The 18,313-nt window shown below is 39.3% G+C and overlaps 1 protein-coding gene across 5 annotated transcripts in view; it reads left to right on the top strand.

Moving 5' to 3' along the window:
- LOC131065177 (phosphate transporter PHO1 homolog 10) overlaps positions 1–18,313 on the top strand; it is a 313,132-nt gene that overhangs the window by 7,385 nt on the left and 287,434 nt on the right. For all 5 annotated transcript variants that reach the window (XM_057999616.2, XM_057999617.2, XM_057999619.2 and 2 more), the window contains exons 2-4: positions 39–366; positions 469–760; positions 1,597–1,645. In XM_057999616.2, the coding sequence (XP_057855599.2) occupies positions 39–366; positions 469–760; positions 1,597–1,645 (669 nt within the window). The remainder of the gene's footprint in view (positions 1–38; positions 367–468; positions 761–1,596; positions 1,646–18,313) is intronic.

Consider the following 18,313-nt stretch of genomic DNA (forward strand, 5'->3'; position numbering starts at 1 on the left):
AAAACTAGTCTAATCAAATGACGTATATCATCATACAGGTGAAGAACATGCAGCATGATGGAAAAGACTCTTATGAAACAATGTTTTTAATGGCAGCTGAAGAAGGTGCCGAATTTGATATAGACTTTTTCAACAGATTAGATCTAGAGCTTAACAAAGTTAATACATTTTATCGCAACAAGGTTGAAGATATATTGGATGAGGCAGCTCTTCTAGACAAACAGATGAATTCCTTGATAGCTTTAAAGGCTATTTTGCGTGACCCTGACAAAAGTAAACACAGTGTACATTTAGGTACAACACAACCTTCCCAGGAGTTGACAACTGCAACCTCCATGTTAAACAGAAACAAAGAGAGATATAATGGTATTGACCACCTTCAATTTTCTGGATTCACGAATCTGTTGCGATAGATATAGGTATGCTCTCCAATTTTTAAAAGTTTCTAACATTTTTTTTATTGCACAGGATCTGCACATAAAGAAGTTATAAATGAAATCGAGATGAGCAGCGATCACTCTTTTCAAGAATTTGGCACACAAAGAGCAACTCTCACCAGCCAACAATTAGAGCCTGTAAAAGTTGTTAGAAATGTAAAAATTAACATAATGCCTGAGACTCCAAGGTCCACTTTCCGAAGTATTTTGTCTGACTCACAAACTAAGCATTTCAGTAAAGAAGACCTGGATAGAGGGAAGCAAATGTTGCGGGCAGCATTCATTGAGTTTCATCGGAAATTATGGCTTGTCAAAAGTTTCAGGTAAGTAAAACCACCTGCATATGGCTCTCTCGTGACTTATTCTATGAATAAAAGAGTTATTGCCCATGGAGGCCTGTTTTTTTGTATCCCCAAATCTCATCACATCATGATCATACAGGCTTATCATTTTTGACAGGCTCCAGGTAGTCTATGAATTGTTTTCTCTTCCCAGTGGCATGCATTATTGTCGGAACAAAATAATGAATTGTGGCAAGAAAATATGAAAACTTGTGTTCAGCATCTTTAGTTTTTCCTTATTTTACACAGAAGCCTAAATTCAAACATCTTTTTTTTCCTAAAAGCAATTCACAGTTACAATCAGAATAATGCATCTGTTAAGGACATTTATCCAAGAAGCCAATTTTGAGAAAATTACTAGAAAATATATTTCATTGGCATCACCGTTAATATATAATGCTCTATTTTTAAGATATATGTTTCCCTAGTTTTCTCAAAATGTGCATGATTAATCGTGAGACTGTACATTTCTTAACTCTGAAAGTTACTTAACAGACAAATTTAACTGTTTGAATTTGACCAAAATTAGCAATATTTATTTGGTTAAATTTTGAAATTTAGACAACTGATCCTGGATATCCAATATGTGTTTGTCATATTTATTATTTATATACTCAAGCCAAAATATTTGAGAAGAATATTGTTTATGTTGTTTTATGTTATGATAATTGTCAATTTGCGCAATCATTATTATTCATGCTTGTCACTTCTGCTAATGACTTTGTTTCTTGTGCATGTGTGGGTTGATCAATTGGAACTGCATTATGGGGTATATCAACTTCGGCATTCACTTGATTCTATAAAATTTGTTGCAGCAGCTCACTAAATCTTTTGGCATTTTCCAAGATTATGAAAAAGTATGACAAGGTCAGATTCAGTGTTCAAATTGCGATTCTTTTTCTCTTTATGATGGCAGTTTCAATTAAGCATTTCTTGACTTATGGTAGAGGTCAAACATTTGCATTTTTTTTAAATCTATATCTGTATGTAGGTTTTGCTAGATACGAAATGGCCAACATTAGTTATTAAGTGTACAATATTGTTATATTTTGATAATGAGGAGAATCAGCAGCCCAGCAACAAGACACCAGACTATGGCTATTTCACGTCCCCACCGTAAGTCCTCTTCATGATTTCCATGATTGCGGGAATCAGAAAACGAAAGCATTAATGCCTTCCCTAGGTCGAAGGAAGTGATTATATTGTTTGATCGACCCTCTTAAATAATAAGGGTTTCCCTTTAGTAACAGCAATTTTGTTAATATGGGATTAGTTAGGAGAGAGGTGCTAATTAGTATGAGAAGACAGCGATTCATGAAGAGGCACTCCTCTTTGACGGGTCATGATTTTAGGGAAGAGACACAGCCAACTGGTGAAGGAAGTATAAGAGGATCATTCCCAGCAGACAAGAAGGCATCAAATCAGATCAGTGGAACAATATGGGTAAGCTACACTCATCAAGAGGAAGATCAATCATTACTGCCTGTGACAACAGATTGGTATGGTGTATCTCACTTATTGCTAAGTGACTATTTGCAATTATATGATATGGATTTTTAAGAATAAAGAACAAATATCTATAATAACACATTATATTTATAAATGCATATTAGGGAATATTGTCAATAATTTGCACATCTAAGTTACCGGTTCGGGTTCGGATTCAGGTTCGGATTCGCGGATTTGGCAATTTTTTTTTTCTTGGGTATGGGTATGGGTTTGTTAACAGAGAAATCATAAATCATAAATCCATAATTGCCAATGCCAATAAATATTCTGATATTCATATATCGTAAATGTAATATCATATTCATAATTTGCAAAAAAGATAATATTCAAGTTTCAACTGATTCAAGTTAAAAAACCATGTTACATGTTAAAAAACCATTAAAAAACAGTTTTTTATTTGCTTTTTTGTTTTGTTTTATGACCCGTGGGCCCCATTTTTGGGAACCCACGGGCTTGGGTTCACCCAAGTCCGCTTGGGCAGGACTCAAGTGGAACCCAGGTCGAACCAGGGTCGGACCAGGACTGGGCAAGAACCAAGACCCGGACCTGGCCATTTTCCCCAAGAACCGGTATCTGAGACTTGCATTGGTAATAATAAGGAAATCAGATTTATACTTAATTTATTATACATTTTTAATACTTGAAAGACCAATATATTAAACGTTCTTGTCCTTGATCTTTTGCTAATACCTTTGTGAGGATAGGTTGGTTTGTGTAGAGAGAGGCAGAGTAATTCCTCACAAGACGGGTCAGTCCCAAGATGGGTATGGATAGGTGTTCTTGAAACCTTAAGGGAGAAGTCCCAAGATGGGGTATGGACCTGTGTTCCTGAAACCTTGAGGGAGATTGCTTGTAGATTGGTTTCCAAGCGCCCTAGCATAGTAATTCCCCATCCTCCATTATGGTTAGGGAAGTAATAAGGATAAACCCTAAATATAACTGGTTATTGATTGCATTATGAAGAATTAGTTGTTCTCTAATCTCAATGCTTAATTTAAGGCATAATAATATTTAATGATATATGTTAATTACTGGTAAACTGGCAGCCTCCTAATAGGGGACTTTACAATTGGTATTAGAGCTATATCCCGCTATCCTGTGAAAAGATAAGTTAATGCAACTCAATCAAAGGACACAAAGAGCCTTAGAAAGGGAAAGAAAGAAACTAGCAGCAAACTCTAACCCTAATCAAAACAATAACATGGATGAACCAATGGGAGACGAGTTGAGAACATTCATGGAGATGACAATGAAAGCATTAATGGATCAAAATTAAAGAACAACCCATGTACTTCTGCAGGCCCTACAAAACATGGGTAATTCAATTAATAATTTTAAGACCAATTCCTCAAATGGGAGAGCCATTTAGAAAACAATTATGGATCCTCTGTTACAACCCACTTGTGCCCTAAATATTTTGATGTTATTTTATGCATTGATACTTGTTGCTCAGTATTGTGGAATGTTGTTTTGCAAACCATATGTTTTTGATTTAGGTATTAATCATTATGGAATATGAGATGTTTGTTGTTGTTATCAATAAGTGCGATGACAAAAATATGTCATAATTTCAGACCAACTAAATGAATTTGACCTAGTGTGTGCAGGAGAACGTTGTCCTTCGAGAAGGGACGGGAAGTATCATCAGGTTTGGAGGGACCAAAAGGAGGACGTAATGCCATTTGTAATCCTATTAGTAAAGTTGAGATATGTTGATTTGTGTTAACTTTGTTACCGTTAGCCAGTGTGAGCTAGGTAACCCTATTTGGTCATTATAGGTGATTACTGAAATATCCCAGACCAATTTTTTTCAATTTTTCAATTACAAAAAGTAATGCAACACACATCCGTTAGGGTTAGCACTTAAACCAAAACGATGCGGAATACAACTCTAACCAAGAATGTACACCAGGATCCTGGGTTGGGCAAGGCATGAGCATATGGTCAGAGGGTCTTAAAGCATTCTGAAAGTGACTCTAACCAAGAATGTGCCCAAAATGCACTAACATATGGTCAGAGGATCTTATTGCATGCTGAAAGCAACTCTAACCAAGAATGTGCCCAAGATGGACTAACATATGGTCAGAGGATCTTTACAATTACAATTGTTGAAAGGAAAAATCGACACCAAGCATGTGCTTTCAAACCCAGGGTGGGAATGGAGCTACCATATGGTGGAGATGCTAAGAACTTAGAAATGGAATTAAATGTAAATAACAAGTGTGAAATGAAAATGAGAAGAAATGCTGCCAGTACTACTGTTCAGCTTACAATTTGATAGTGAATGCCTGCCAAGATCATAAGATTAAGACTATACAATGCTGCAACAATATAGAAGACTCTCCTAGGCTTAACAAAAATGATAAGTCCAAGAAATTCTTCTCAAGGATCAATCTTAATATTCTGATTTATGACAGACCTGCACTTGAAATGCTTAATCAGCAACACCATGGAATCACTAAAATGCTCATTACTCTCTCAATACTAGTCCGAATGACCCAAAACCAAAAACAATGGCTTCCTATGAAGGAGGCGACCAAACCAATACCAAGAAATCAGACATTAACCCAACAGATTATTTAACACGAACCCCAAGGCAATTCCCAGCAGTGATGCTAGGCAAGAATGGCGATTCTTCTCTATAAAATAAAACACTTCATATTAGAATCTGCAAATTTGCACAAAGGAGCGCCCAGCCAAAACAAGAGGAAATATGCAATACCCAGAATGAATATGTTTTTGTTTTGAAATATATGAGTGAAACTACAAATCTGCCCTACTAACCACGACTCCCGAAAATGAAATGAAATGCAAATAACTGAACTTCCAGCACAACTCAAGCTACAATGCAATCCTCACTACAAACTCTCACAACTACACTAAATCACCACTAGTTGCTATCTTTCAAGCAAGAAGCAATGCCAAGGCTAGGAGGCATTTATTCCTTGAAGCAACCCCAATACCATTCTGGCAGAGTAACATTATAATAGACATAAGATGCCCAAATGAAGGGAAGAGGCCTCCATTTATAAGCTTTGTTTACCTCACTGGGTAAACAGGAATAATACAGAAACTGAACAGCAATGCACAATGCAATTACAAAGGAAGTACCAGAATAAGCTTTCCATTAATGTCAAAAGATGTTCATATTATAATCTGTCGTCAACATTACATGTCCTCCAACACCCGGAGGTGGTACAATATATGACAACCGAAGGGGTGCGACACAACCGTCGCGACTCCAACTACCTACCCGTCGGCTAACTAACTGACCGCCGTAACTCATTATTACCGATGACAACATAAACATAATATACCAACATAACATAATGATTATTCCCGGCAACAAGCTTAACAAGGAATCTCAAGAGGCTTCTAGAAAGTGCGTCCTAATTTCACATTTGAATTTTCCTCCAAGAGATGGCGCCACTTTCAAAAGCTTTAATTAACCTTTATTTTAATTCACTTCTATTCATAAAGTTGGCACCCCTTTTCATAAGCAAGATTTAGACCTTAGGAAATATTAAATCCCTTCCATGATGCAACCACCCTTGAAGACCACCTTTTAAAACAACTTGAAGTGATGAAGCTAGGCCAAGGGGTCAACTTTAAAATATAACATTAAAACATAACATTATTTAAATGAAATGAACTTATTTCTCCAAAAACATCCCAAGGCCAAAAGTGACGAAAGCAACTGAACCAACTGAAGAAGAGAACCAACTATGTCGAAATAATCAGGACCACTACCAGAAATAGAATTTACTAAAAATAGTAAATTCCAAAAAGTGCTCGGAACGCAAAGCTAGACATACCATTGCAAAGCCCTCTGAAAACCCAGAAAGAATCCGCGACCGAAACTCTAATTCATGAGCAACAACAACCTCCAAAACTGAAAACCCTAATTTCACCCATTGAGTAGCCTACGGGTCTCCGAAATAGGCCATCGGTCAACTGAAACATCATGCCTGAGAAGGGAACATTACAGTCCGCCCTCCCCAAGATTGCTTGTCCTCAAGCAATTGCAAGTTTGGATGCTGCAAAATCTCCTCATTCTCCCAAGCTGCATCCTCCAAGGGCAAATTCTTCCACTTCACCAAGTATTCCTTGATTGTTCTTCTTCTCAAAGAACGCTCTCTGGAATTGATAATCTCTTCCGGAATCAAAATCAACTGCCCTTCTTCGTCCAAAGGTGGTAATTGTGAAGAAGCAATAACATTATGTCCAAGTGCCTTCTTGAGGTGAGACACGTGGAAGACATTGTGCACTTTACTACTTGAAGGTAGCTCCAACTCATAAGCTACTGCTCCAACCTTTCTGATGACTTGGAATGGCCCATAGAAACGAGGTTTGAGCTTCTCAGCTCCACTCTTCTTGAGAGTAGACTGTCTGTATGGCTGTAGTCGAAGATAAACCATATCTCCAACCTCAAAAGAGTGCTCAACGTGTCGTTGATCAGCGTACATCTTCTGCTGATTCTGAGCAATCTGCAAGTTGTTCTTCAAGGATTTCAAGACGTCTTGACTTTGCTGCAACAAATCCTTGGCTTGAGGGGCTTTGCTATCACCAAACACCAAATCAGCAAAGCTAGGAGCCTCATAACCATAGAGAGCCATGAAGGGAGACATCCTTATTGACATGTGAAAGGAAGAATTGTAACAATACTCGCCTATGTGGAGCCTTTTCACCTAGGCTCTTTGCTGCTCCGAAACATAGTTTCTCAGATAGCCTTCCAACCACTTGTTCACTATCTCTATTTGTCCATCGGTTTGGGGGTGATAACTAGTGCTTGGAGTAAGCACCGTACCACTCATCCTGAAGACTTCTTGCCAAAAGGTGCTTAGGAACTTGCTGTCCCTATCACTCACAATGTTTTTCGGCAACCCATGCAATCTAAACACCTCATGAAAAAACAAATTTGCAACTTGAGCTGCTGAAAAAGAGCTCGTGATGGCAAAGAAGTGAGCAAAATTTGTCAATCTGTCCACTACAACATAGATACAATCTTTGCCTTGGGCCTTTGGCAACCTTGTGATGAAGTCCATTGATATGCTTTCCCATTTTTGGTTGGGAATGGGAAGAGGTTGCAGCAGACCAGCAGGTAGAGTGTGCTCATTCTTGTTCATCTGTGTTGTGACCATTTCACACATCGCCCTAGTAGAATGGGGACCCCCTCTTTTTGCTTTAAGTTTTTCTTTCTCTTTGCTTGTTTTTCTCTCTGCTTTTTAGGGTTTTGAGTGAGTGAGTGGTCTGCCTGGGCTGGCTAGATTAGGGCTAAACCTTGGAAGCTCGTTTTAGGGTTTCTTTCAAGGTAAGTCTAGTCTTGTTTTGAGAGGTTGTTAGTCGTCTGCTTGAAGCCTCAAGATTGCTAGAATGAAGCATGCCTTTCAGGAGAGTCAAGTTGGTTAGATCAGGGGGTAGGGTGAATAGGTCTCATGTCAGGTTAGGTCCAAATTGAAAGAGGGTTTTTCTTGTCAGGGTTCTGTTTGTTTCCTTGTCTAAGTCAGTTGAGCAGAGCCAGTGAAGAAAAGGAGTTGGTTTGATCAAGTTTGATGGAGGATGAAGCAAATCAAGGTAACATCTAGTTTGAAAGGGAAATTTCGCCCCTGACCCTTCCAGAGGGTCCAGGGCGAAAATCATTGTAAACCTCTTTTTCTCCTCATTTTGACTAAGTGATACTTTCTAGGGCATGTTTGGAGGTGAATTGATATGTTCTTGCCTGGAGAGGGATTTGATTGATTTTTGAAGAGCAAGATGATGCCTGAAAGAGGATTTTCGCTCCTGACCCTTCCAAAGGGTCCAGAGCGAATTTCATCCTAAACACTATTTCTTGCCTTGGATAGACTTGCAATCTTGTTCCTAGTTTAGAAAATGACCTAACTTTGCTTGATGAGGTGGTTTGAAACATGAAAACTGAGCAATTTGGCTTGAGATGGAGATTTCGCTCCTAACCCTTCCAGAGGGTCCAGAGCGAAAATCTTATTGCAGCTTATTTCTCACTAACTTTGGTTAAATTGTGATGTGCAGGGTCTCTTGGAATGAAGATTGGACATCATTTGATACCTTTGAAGATTTGGAAGCTTGCGAAATGAAAGATTTTTGGACAAGAAGGGAAATTTCGCTCCTAACCCTTCCAAAGGGTCCAGAGCGAAATTCCCAAAAGCTCTTGCTGTGTAGTGGAGAAGGTCAAGTTTTTGGCATGAATGAAACAGGAACAACTTGCTTTTGCCTCTTGAATATGTTTTAACTTGGAAAAATGAAGGATTTTGCCCAAAAGTAGAATTTTCGCTCCTGACCCTTCCAGTGGGTCCAGGGCGAAAATTCCTCAACCACCTATTTTTCTTGCAAAATCAAGTCACTCTTTGGTTTTTATGGCTTGGATGAGAGAGGAGTAGTGTTTCTTCCTTTGAGAGGTGAATTCAACTTGAACTGATGATGGAATAGGCCTAAAACCTAAAAATCGCTCCTGACCCTTCCAAAGGGTCCAAAGCGAAAATTTCTATAGAAGGCATTTCTTGTCTTGTTTGGTCAAATTGAGGTGTCAAAGGCATGAAAAAGGGAAGAAAGAGCATGTTGAAACCCTTGGGCATGTTTAGAAGTGATGAAAATGAAGGATTCTGGCCAGGAAAGGCAATTTCGCTCCTAACCCTTCCAGAGGGTCTAGAGCAAAATTCCTTATAAACACATTTTTAGCCTTTCTTGGACATGAAATCCTATCCCTAGCATGATGAAACATGAAATCCCACTTAGCAAAGAAGTTTCAAGGTGAAAAAATGAAGATTGTTGATCAAAATTGAGAATTTCGCTCCTAACCCTTCCAAAGGGTCCAAAGCGAATTTTCTCAAAATCACCTTCTGCTATCAAATTTTGCTAAGTCAAGCATGGGATAAGGTGAAAAATAGGAAGAATTGCCCTTGGGAGTGAATTGAGGTTGCAAGAAATCATCAAAAAGTGAAGGAATTGAGCCAAATGGTGAAATTCGCTCCTGACCCTTCCAAAGGGTCCAGAGCGAAATTCCTAAAAACACCTATTTTCTTGCAAGGTCAAGGCAACTTTTTAGTTTTTATGGCTTGAATGGGTGTGAGGAAGTGTTTTTTGCCTTTTGAAGATGATTGAGATTGTCAAGAGGAAGCAATTAAGCCTAGAACATGATTTTCGCTCCTGACCCTTCCAAAGGGTCCAGAGCGAAAATCCTCAAAACTATCCTTTCTTCCAAAGTTTGGGCAAACCTAAGCTTAGACATGGGTGTGAGAAGGCATTTGAATTGCCTTGAAGTGGAATTGGACTGCTAAGAATGCAAATTTTGAAGCCAAGAGGGAAATTCGTTCCTGACCCTTCCAAAGGGTCTAGGGCGAAATTTCCAAATCCTCCTATTTTCCTTGCAGTTCAAGATAAGATTTTGGTTTTCAGGACTCAAAGAGGAGTAAGGCATGATGTTCTATGCCTTGGAAATGATTTGAAGTTGAAAGGATGAAGGTATTGCCCTAAAACCTAAAAATCGCTCCTGACCCTTCCAGAGGGTCCAGGGCGAAAATCCTAAAACCAACATGTTCCTTTCAAGTTTGTGCTAAGGCAAGACTAAAACAAGGTAGAAAAGGCCTTTGAGACCACCTTTGAGTAGATGTTTGTTCCAAAAAATGATGATTCTAGGTCAGAAGAAGAAAATTGCTCTTGACCCTTCCAGAGGGTCCAGGGCGAAAATCTCAAAATTCCCTATTTTGCCTTGCAAGAACAAACCAAGCTTGGGTGGAGTGAATGAAGAAGACCATTGCCTAACCTTGAGTGAAGGATTCAAGACAAAATGATGAAGGAGTAAGCCTAAGCAAGGAAAATCGCTCCTGACCCTTCCAAAGGGTCCAGGGCGAAAAACACTAAAGTCACCTTTTCCTCCAAAATTCAAGTAAAACTAAGCCTGGACTTCAGTGAAAGAACCCATTTGGAATGCATTGGAGAGGTTTTTGACCTTCAAAAATAAGAATTTTGAGCTCAGGAGAGAATTTCGCTCCCGACCCTTCCAGAGGGTCCAGAGCGAAATTCCCCAAAATGCAATATTTCCTTCAAAGTTTTGATGAGCTAACCCAGTGATGGAGATAAATAAACCCTAGAGATTGCCTTGGAGGAGTTTAATGATCAAACTAAGGTGAATTTTGGCCTAAAATGTAAAAATCGCTCTTGACCCTTCCAGAGGGTCCAGGGCAAAATTCACATTTTCACCTAATTTCCTCATGAAAAATGATAAAAATTCGAAATGCAAGACTTTGATTAGGTCAAAGCAAACATGAGCTCACCTTCTAGGAGATTTTGGAGTCATTAAATGAGATATTCAGGACCTAATTGGAAAAATCGCTCCTGACCCTTCCAAAGGGTCCAGGGCGAAATCATCAAAAAACCTATCATTCAACCTTGATTGATTAAGTTTAGGGCAAATTGCAAGATTGTAAAGACAAAGACATGGAAATTTGCAAATGTAGGTTGAGAAAATTTCAATTTCATCAAGAGAACAAGCATTGATAAGGGGTTCAAACAAGTCTTGAAGTGAATCTAGACCTTCATCACTTTGAATATTTCAAAGCCTAAGGAGAAAGGAAGCTTCATTAAGCCTCAGTCAAACCTCAATATTCCTCAATTTTCACTAAATTTGCCAAAATTAAGACATTTGGGGAGGTTAGATTAAGTTCGCATAATTTGAGGCCTTTATAATTGAATTAATTAAATTTTAAAGCCTTAAAGCAAATATAAAATCCACCTTGGAGGCCTTGAAATTCATTTTGATTTAACAAAAAATTAAGGAGAGCGCTTAAAATACATTTATTTGCTTTTACAAGCAAGTTGGCCTCCTTTTAAGTGGGATTTTATCTTATTTTATTGCTAAATACCTAAGTCGGCCTCATGAGGATTAGGGTGAGCGCCCTATTTAAGGGAGATGCTTTGTGGTGAATTCAAATCATTCATTCATTCCTTCTCATGCGAATTTGAGGAGTAGATTAGAGGAGTGAATTCTAGCAGATTGGAGGCGAATTCCTTGCTAAGCGTTGGAGGCTAGTGAAGTTGAAGTTCTTTTGAAGGCTAATTGAGGTGTAGTTCATCCAAAAGAAGGCCAGAAATTCAATTTTTGTCCAGCAAAATCTGATCTTCTTTCTTCCATTTTCCAAGGTTCATAGTTAAGCATTCAAGGAGAAGGTATGAAGAATCCTTTTTGAAGTTCTTATTCAAGACTTGTTTTGATTTCCATAGCAATCTTTTAAAAGTCTAAGTCTTGAAAAATCTAATTTCCATTCATAATTAATTTGAGAATTTATAATCCTGGATTTATCATATCATTTTCAAATTAATGTTTTGAATTACTCCCTTGAAAGGTCTTAAATTCTATGCTATAAGGTATGATGCTCAACGACTAATTTTAAGTTTTTGTGTAGGCATCAAATGACGACCCCCAAAGCCGGAGGATCTACTAGTCAGTAGGTTCTCATCAAAGAAGATCAAGCTAGGAGAAGGACGACCTCCTCCAGTCCAGCATCATTAAGGATGACCTTCTCCATCTATCTTCCAGTCCAGCATTTGAAGGAAGGCATCACCAAATTGAGCATCAACCAAGTGTTTGACAAGGAGGCACCCTAGTCATCACTCCTCCAGTCAGGTCGGTCCACCTCAGCATGTCCAGATTCAATGTACCTGGCTCATTAAAGATGGCACAAACTTCGATGTACCTACCTTGGCTATCCATTGGTCGAATATTCCAGAGAAGACATGTGTCCAAATAATGCAATTATTTCATTGGTCAGAATTAAGTTTGTTATAACAAACCCTAATTAGGGTTTCATTGTAAAATCTTGTCCATTGATCTTGAATTGATCCAAGCCGTTCATTGTATTTGAGGATGCTATATATGCCCTCACTCATTTAATTTTAAGGGGTTAGTTAGAGAAGTTAGAGAAAAGAGAGAGAGCCTAGAGAGAAGAAAGTTAGAAAGTTATTGTTGTAGCAAGATTGAGTAGTGAAGAAAGAATTTTGAACAATTGTTGTCCATTTGGTTATGAGATCAATAAAATATTGAAGTTATGGTGTTTTATTGCAATACTTGTGGCTATCTTCATGATTGTTTATCTTCTTGAATCACTCTCAGTTGAAATAGCATTTAAGTTTTAAGTTTGAAGGACGAAGTGTTGCGCTTGATCTTTGATAAGGTTCATATTCCAAACCACTAGCTTCTTACTGACTGTGAGGACGCCTTGTGTGGTCAACTGGAAACATTGAGATTGATTAAGAATTCAATCATTCTTGGAATTATTGATATGTATCTCTATGATAGTATCTATATCCTTGATGATTTGAAAATTATTAAATCCCCTTAGAAGATCGCATCAACTCTAGTAGAGTTGTAATTTCTTAGCGATACTGAAATTGGTAGAATCTTATCAGGTCTAGTCTTCATTGAGTCATTCTTAGGATTAGTTCAAGTATTCCTTCCTTGAAACCCTTATCTTTTGACATTTTTTGAAAATCTGTTAGTATTAGGAAAATCCCGTTCCTGCATTTGGAAAGAAAGTAACATGGACAAGCTTTCTCTGAAAGTACGTAAGGCCCCTTGAAGAAACAGCATACACAACGACCACTGGTGCTTATCCACACGTAGAGATCCTACAACAAAGAACCTTGAAGTCATCCCGATTGATCCTTTTCGTGACATCTTCAGCATTCGGAGACTTTATTCAAGAGAGGATAAGATACCTCTGGGTATTTTATTCTGTGTTTGGTCGTGTACAAAATACACATCAACAATCTGACAAGTAGGACATTCCTGGATGTAGCGTTGAACTTCCCCTTTCAGCCCTTTCCAAGCAAATCTTTCCCGAATCTGCCTATATGTTTTGAAGAAACCCTGATGACCAGCAAGTGGAATGTCATGGAATGTCATCAAGATCTTCTTTCTGAGCTTAGAATCAGCCACCACAAAGATTCTACCCTTGTAGTGTATCAGCCCGTCAACCACCTTGTACCTTTCGTCATGAAAAGTACCTTCAATGATGCTGATTGCCAACTGATTTTTGGCATAATCAGCGAGCAACATGTCCTTCCAATCAGCAGTAAGCTCACACAATGAACTCATATGAGGTCTCCTAGATAGAGCATCAGCCACAATATTGTTTTTCCCTTTGACATACTCAATGTCAAAATCGTAAGCTTGAAGCTTAGTCACCCACTTTTGTTGTCTCTCGTTCAAATCCTTCTGATGCATGAAGTGCTTGAGACTATTGTGATCAGTCTTGACCACGAATTTGCTCCCCACCAAATACTGTTTGAACTTAGCTAATGCATGCATGATTGCAAGCATTTCCTTGTCATAGATGGAGTAGGTCCTTTCAACACCTTTTAATTTTCTGCTCTCAAACACAATGGGATGCTTGTCTTGCATCAAAACAGCCCCAACACTTTCTCCAGATGCATCACACTGTAGCTCGAAGGGCTTGGAGAAATCTGGAATCGCCAAAACCGGACAAGAGCTCATGATCTTCTTAAACTTATCAAAAGTAGTTTGAGCCTTTTCTGTCCAACAAAAAGCTCCCTTTTTCGTGAGGTCAGTAAGAGGAGCAGCGTTTTGTGAATAGCCCTTCACAAATCTTCTGTAAAAACCACAAAGACCCAAGAACCCTTTCAAATGAGTCAAGTTCTCTGGGGGTGGCCAATCAACTATTGCCTTGATCTTTTCGAGATCAACCTTCATTCCATCAGCACTGATTATGTGACCAAGGTAAAGTAGCTCCTTCATTCCAAATTCACATTTGGATTCTTTGGCAAATAGACTTTCTGATTCAAGGATGCTAAGCACTTCCTCTATGTGCTTGAGGTGTTCTTCCCATGTCTTGCTGTAGATCAGAATGTCATCAAAAAAGATTAACACGAAGTTCCTCAACTGCTTCTGAAAGACTCTGTTCATACAAGACTGGAAGGTAGCAGGAGCATTAGTCAACCCAAATGGCATGACTAAAAACTCGAAGTGACCATAGTGACATCTAAATGCTGTCTTCTCAACATCAGACCCTCTCATCCGAATTTGGTAGTAGCCCGACCTCAAATCAATCTTTGAGAAGAACTTGGCTCCATGTAGCTCATCTATGAGCTCATCTATCCTTGGAATGGGGTATCGATTTTTGATGGTGCTTTGATTCAAAGCACCATAATCCACACACATGCGAATGGTACCATCCTTATTCTTCACAAGAACAACTGCTGAAGCGAAAGGACTCTTACTTGGACGAATGAAGCCCATCTCCAAGAGTTCCTTAATGTTTTTCTCAATCTCATCCTTTTTCTTCTTAGGGTACCGATATGGAGTTGTGATAACTGGTTTAGCCCCTTCCTTGAGCTCTATGACATGCTCTGAGCCTCGTTCGGGAGGTGGCCCAGGAGGTAAATCAGCAAACACTTTACTCTTCCTGGTGGGTAAGGACTGGATATCAGGAGGGTAGTCCCTCTTTGTTTCAATCGGATTAGCTGGGAGAATCATACATTCCACGGCCCACTCAACTTGATCATGCCAAATCAACTTTGCCATTCGCTTGAATGACACGATCCGAGGTCCACCGTTAGACATTCCTCTTAACACCACCTTCTTCCCATCGGATTGAAACTTGAGCTCCATGGTTTGCAGATTTAGGGAGATCTCTCCAAGTGAACACAACCATTGAATGCCTAGGACAGCTTCCGTATCTCCAATGCTGACTACATAGAAGTCATCCTTGACTTCGTAGTTGCCCAATTGCATAGACATATTTGGGATCTTCTTGGTGTAAGAAATGTGAAACCCATCAGCAACCATAACCTTGAAGCCTTCAAAATCTTCTATTTGCAGCCCTTTCTTTGCCACCACCACTTCATCAATGAAGTTATGCGTTGCTCCAGTATCAATCAAAGCAACTATTCGCTGCCCCTTAATCATCCCTCGAACCTTGAAGGATTCATTTTTTTGAAAGCTCGAAAGTTGAGCCAAGGTACCCCCACTTCCTTTTTCACCTTCAGATTCTTCGGGAACTCTTTCCACTTCGCTGTCATCACAATTTGATTGCCGGTCTGAAGAATCAGAATCGCTTTCTCTAGTTGAATAGTATTCAATTTGATGAATTTTGACTCCCTTTGGGCAAATATGATCTTGGGACCATTTTTCTCTACACCGGAAACATAATCCCTTTCTTCGGAGTTCATTAAGTGTCTCTGGATCCAGCCTTGTGACATGAGTGTTATGCTGTTTGAACTCCTTATGGTGAGGTCCCTTTCCTTTATCCTTTTTGTGCAATAATGGCTTGGATTGAATTTTTGCCTTAGGAGCAGCCCACTCCATATTTCTTGCTTTTTTCATTGCCTCTTGTAAGGAGGGTGGATTGAAAGCTTTAATCCAACCCTTGAGTGGCTCCATAAGCCCTTCACTGAATAGGATCAGTGGATCACCAACCGCCTCTCGGTGATTCTCGTGACCATTACTGAAAGCCTCTGAAATTCAGCTATGTAAGCATCGACTGTGTCATGTTGTTTAAGTTGTGCCAATTCTCTGAAATGCACTTCTGGATCCTTTTTCTCGAATCTCTCCGTGAGCCTATTGGTGAACTCATCATAGGTAGTGATCGATCGATGCCCCAAGGTGACTAGACCATGGTACCACCATTCATGTGCTACCCCATCTAAATGAAGCGTAGCAAACTTGATTGCCTCCTCTTCTGTCATGGGTCTAAGAGCTAGATAGTTGTCTAACTTCTGTATCCAAGCTCTAGCTGAACTACTGTCACTCCCGTCAAAATGTGGAAGCATAACCTTGTTGATTGCTTGATGCAAATCCCTCTGTATTGTTGCTTCCCTATGTTCACGATGTCTCCCATGTCCTTTATTCTTCCTTTTATGGTCCACGAAATCATTGTAAGACATGTCTAACTTGATTTCATCAGGAAGAGACTCATACTCAGCACGATCAAGTCTCAACTGTTCCACAAATGATGCATTCTCTCCCGGATCAGGTTGAGGGTTCACTGGTGCCAAGAAGGTGGGTTTAAAAGGCCTGGAAGAAATGTTTGTTCTATTTGAGGTATGCGGAGCAGCATGTTCACTATGTTGGTCGGAGCCGCTGTGTTCTCCGGTGTGCCCTTGATTGTTCTGTGAATTAGAACTCTGACCCATTTTCCCCATCATGAGAGATACCATATCCAATAAGGCATCCATCTTCCTCTCGAACCTCCTTCCCGGACTTGGTGTTCTTTCCCTTGCTTTTCCACTTTCATCGCGATTGCTTGTAAACCTCTCAGTACCACCCACTGGCCTCTCACTGTCCCCCATTTGTGTTTCCGGAGAAGGCTCCCAATGAGCCCTCAAAACCTCTGATGCTGTCTGACCTTCAGGAACCTGATACCACTGAAACTGAAATTGACTTGCAGCCCTCTTATCTTCCCTTGCTAAGTATCTTCTTTCTCTGTCACTCATAGAAGGTTTGTTTCACAGGATGGCAGGATGTGAAGCTCTGATACCACTGAAATATCCCAGACCAATTTTTTTCAATTTTTCAATTACAAAAAGTAATGCAACACACATCCGTTAGGGTTAGCAATTAAACCAAAACGATGCGGAATACAACTCTAACCAAGAATGTACACCAGGATCCTGGGTTGGGCAAGGCGTGAGCATATGGTCAGAGGGTCTTAAAGCATTCTGAAAGTGACTCTAACCAAGAATGTACCCAAAATGGACTAACATATGGTCAGAGGATCTTAGTGCATGCTGAAAGCAACTCTAACCAAGAATGTGCCCAAGATGGACTAACATATGGTCAGAGGATCTTTACAATTACAATTGCTGAAAGGAAAACTCGACACCAAGCATGTGCTTTCAAACCCAGGGTGGGAATGGAGCTACCATATGGCGGAGATGCTAAGAACTTAGAAATGGAATTAAATGTAAATAACAAGCATGAAATGAAAATGAGAAGAAATGCTGCCAGTACTACTGTTCAGCTTATAATTTGATAGAGAATGCTTGCCAAGATCATAAGATTAAGACTATACAATGCTGCAACAATATAGAATACTCTCCCGGGCTTAACAAAAATGATAAGTCCAAGAAATTCTTCTCAACGATCAATCTTAATATTCTGATTTATGACAGACCTGCACTTGAAATGCTTAATCAGCAACACCATGGAATCACTAAAATGCTCATTACTCTCTCAATACTAGTCCGAATGACCCAAAACCAAAAGCAATGGCTTCCTATGAAGGAGGCGCCAATACCAAGAAATCAGACATTAACCCAATAGATTATTTAACATGAACCCCAAGGCAATTCCCAGCAGTGATGCTAGGCAAGAATGGCGATTCTTCTCTATAAAATAAAACACTTCATATTAGAATCTACAAATTTGTGCAAAGGAGCGCCCAGCCAAAACAAGAGGAAATATGCAATACCCAGAATGAATATGTTTTTGTTTTGAAATATATGAGTGAAACTACAAATCTGCCCTACTAACCGCGACTCCCGAAAATGAAATGAAATGCAAATAACTGAACTTCCAGCACAACTCAAGCTACAATGCAATCCTCACTACAAACTCTCACAACTACACTAAATCACCACTAGTTGCTATCTTTCAAGCAAGAAGCAATGCCAAGGCTAGGAGGCATTCATTCCTCGAAGCAACCCCAATACCATTCCGGCAGAGTAACATTATAATAGACATAAGATGCCCAAATGAAGGGAAGAGGCCTCCATTTATAAGCTTAACAAGGAATCTCAAGAGGCTTCTAGAAAGTGTGCCCTAATTTCACATTTGAATTTTCCTCTAAGAGATGGCGCCACTTTTAAAAGCTTTAATTAACCTTTATTTTAATTCACTTCTGTTCATAAAGTTTGCACCCCTTTTCATAAACAAGATTTTAGACCTTAGGAAATATTAAATCCCTTCCATGATGCATCCACCTATGAAGACCACCTTTTAAAACAACTTGAAGTGATGAAGCTAGGCCAAGGGGTCAACTTTAAAATATAACATTA

This window comes from Cryptomeria japonica, chromosome 10 (assembly GCF_030272615.1).
Source record: "Cryptomeria japonica chromosome 10, Sugi_1.0, whole genome shotgun sequence".
In the NCBI taxonomy this organism is placed as follows: Eukaryota; Viridiplantae; Streptophyta; class Pinopsida; order Cupressales; family Cupressaceae; genus Cryptomeria; species Cryptomeria japonica.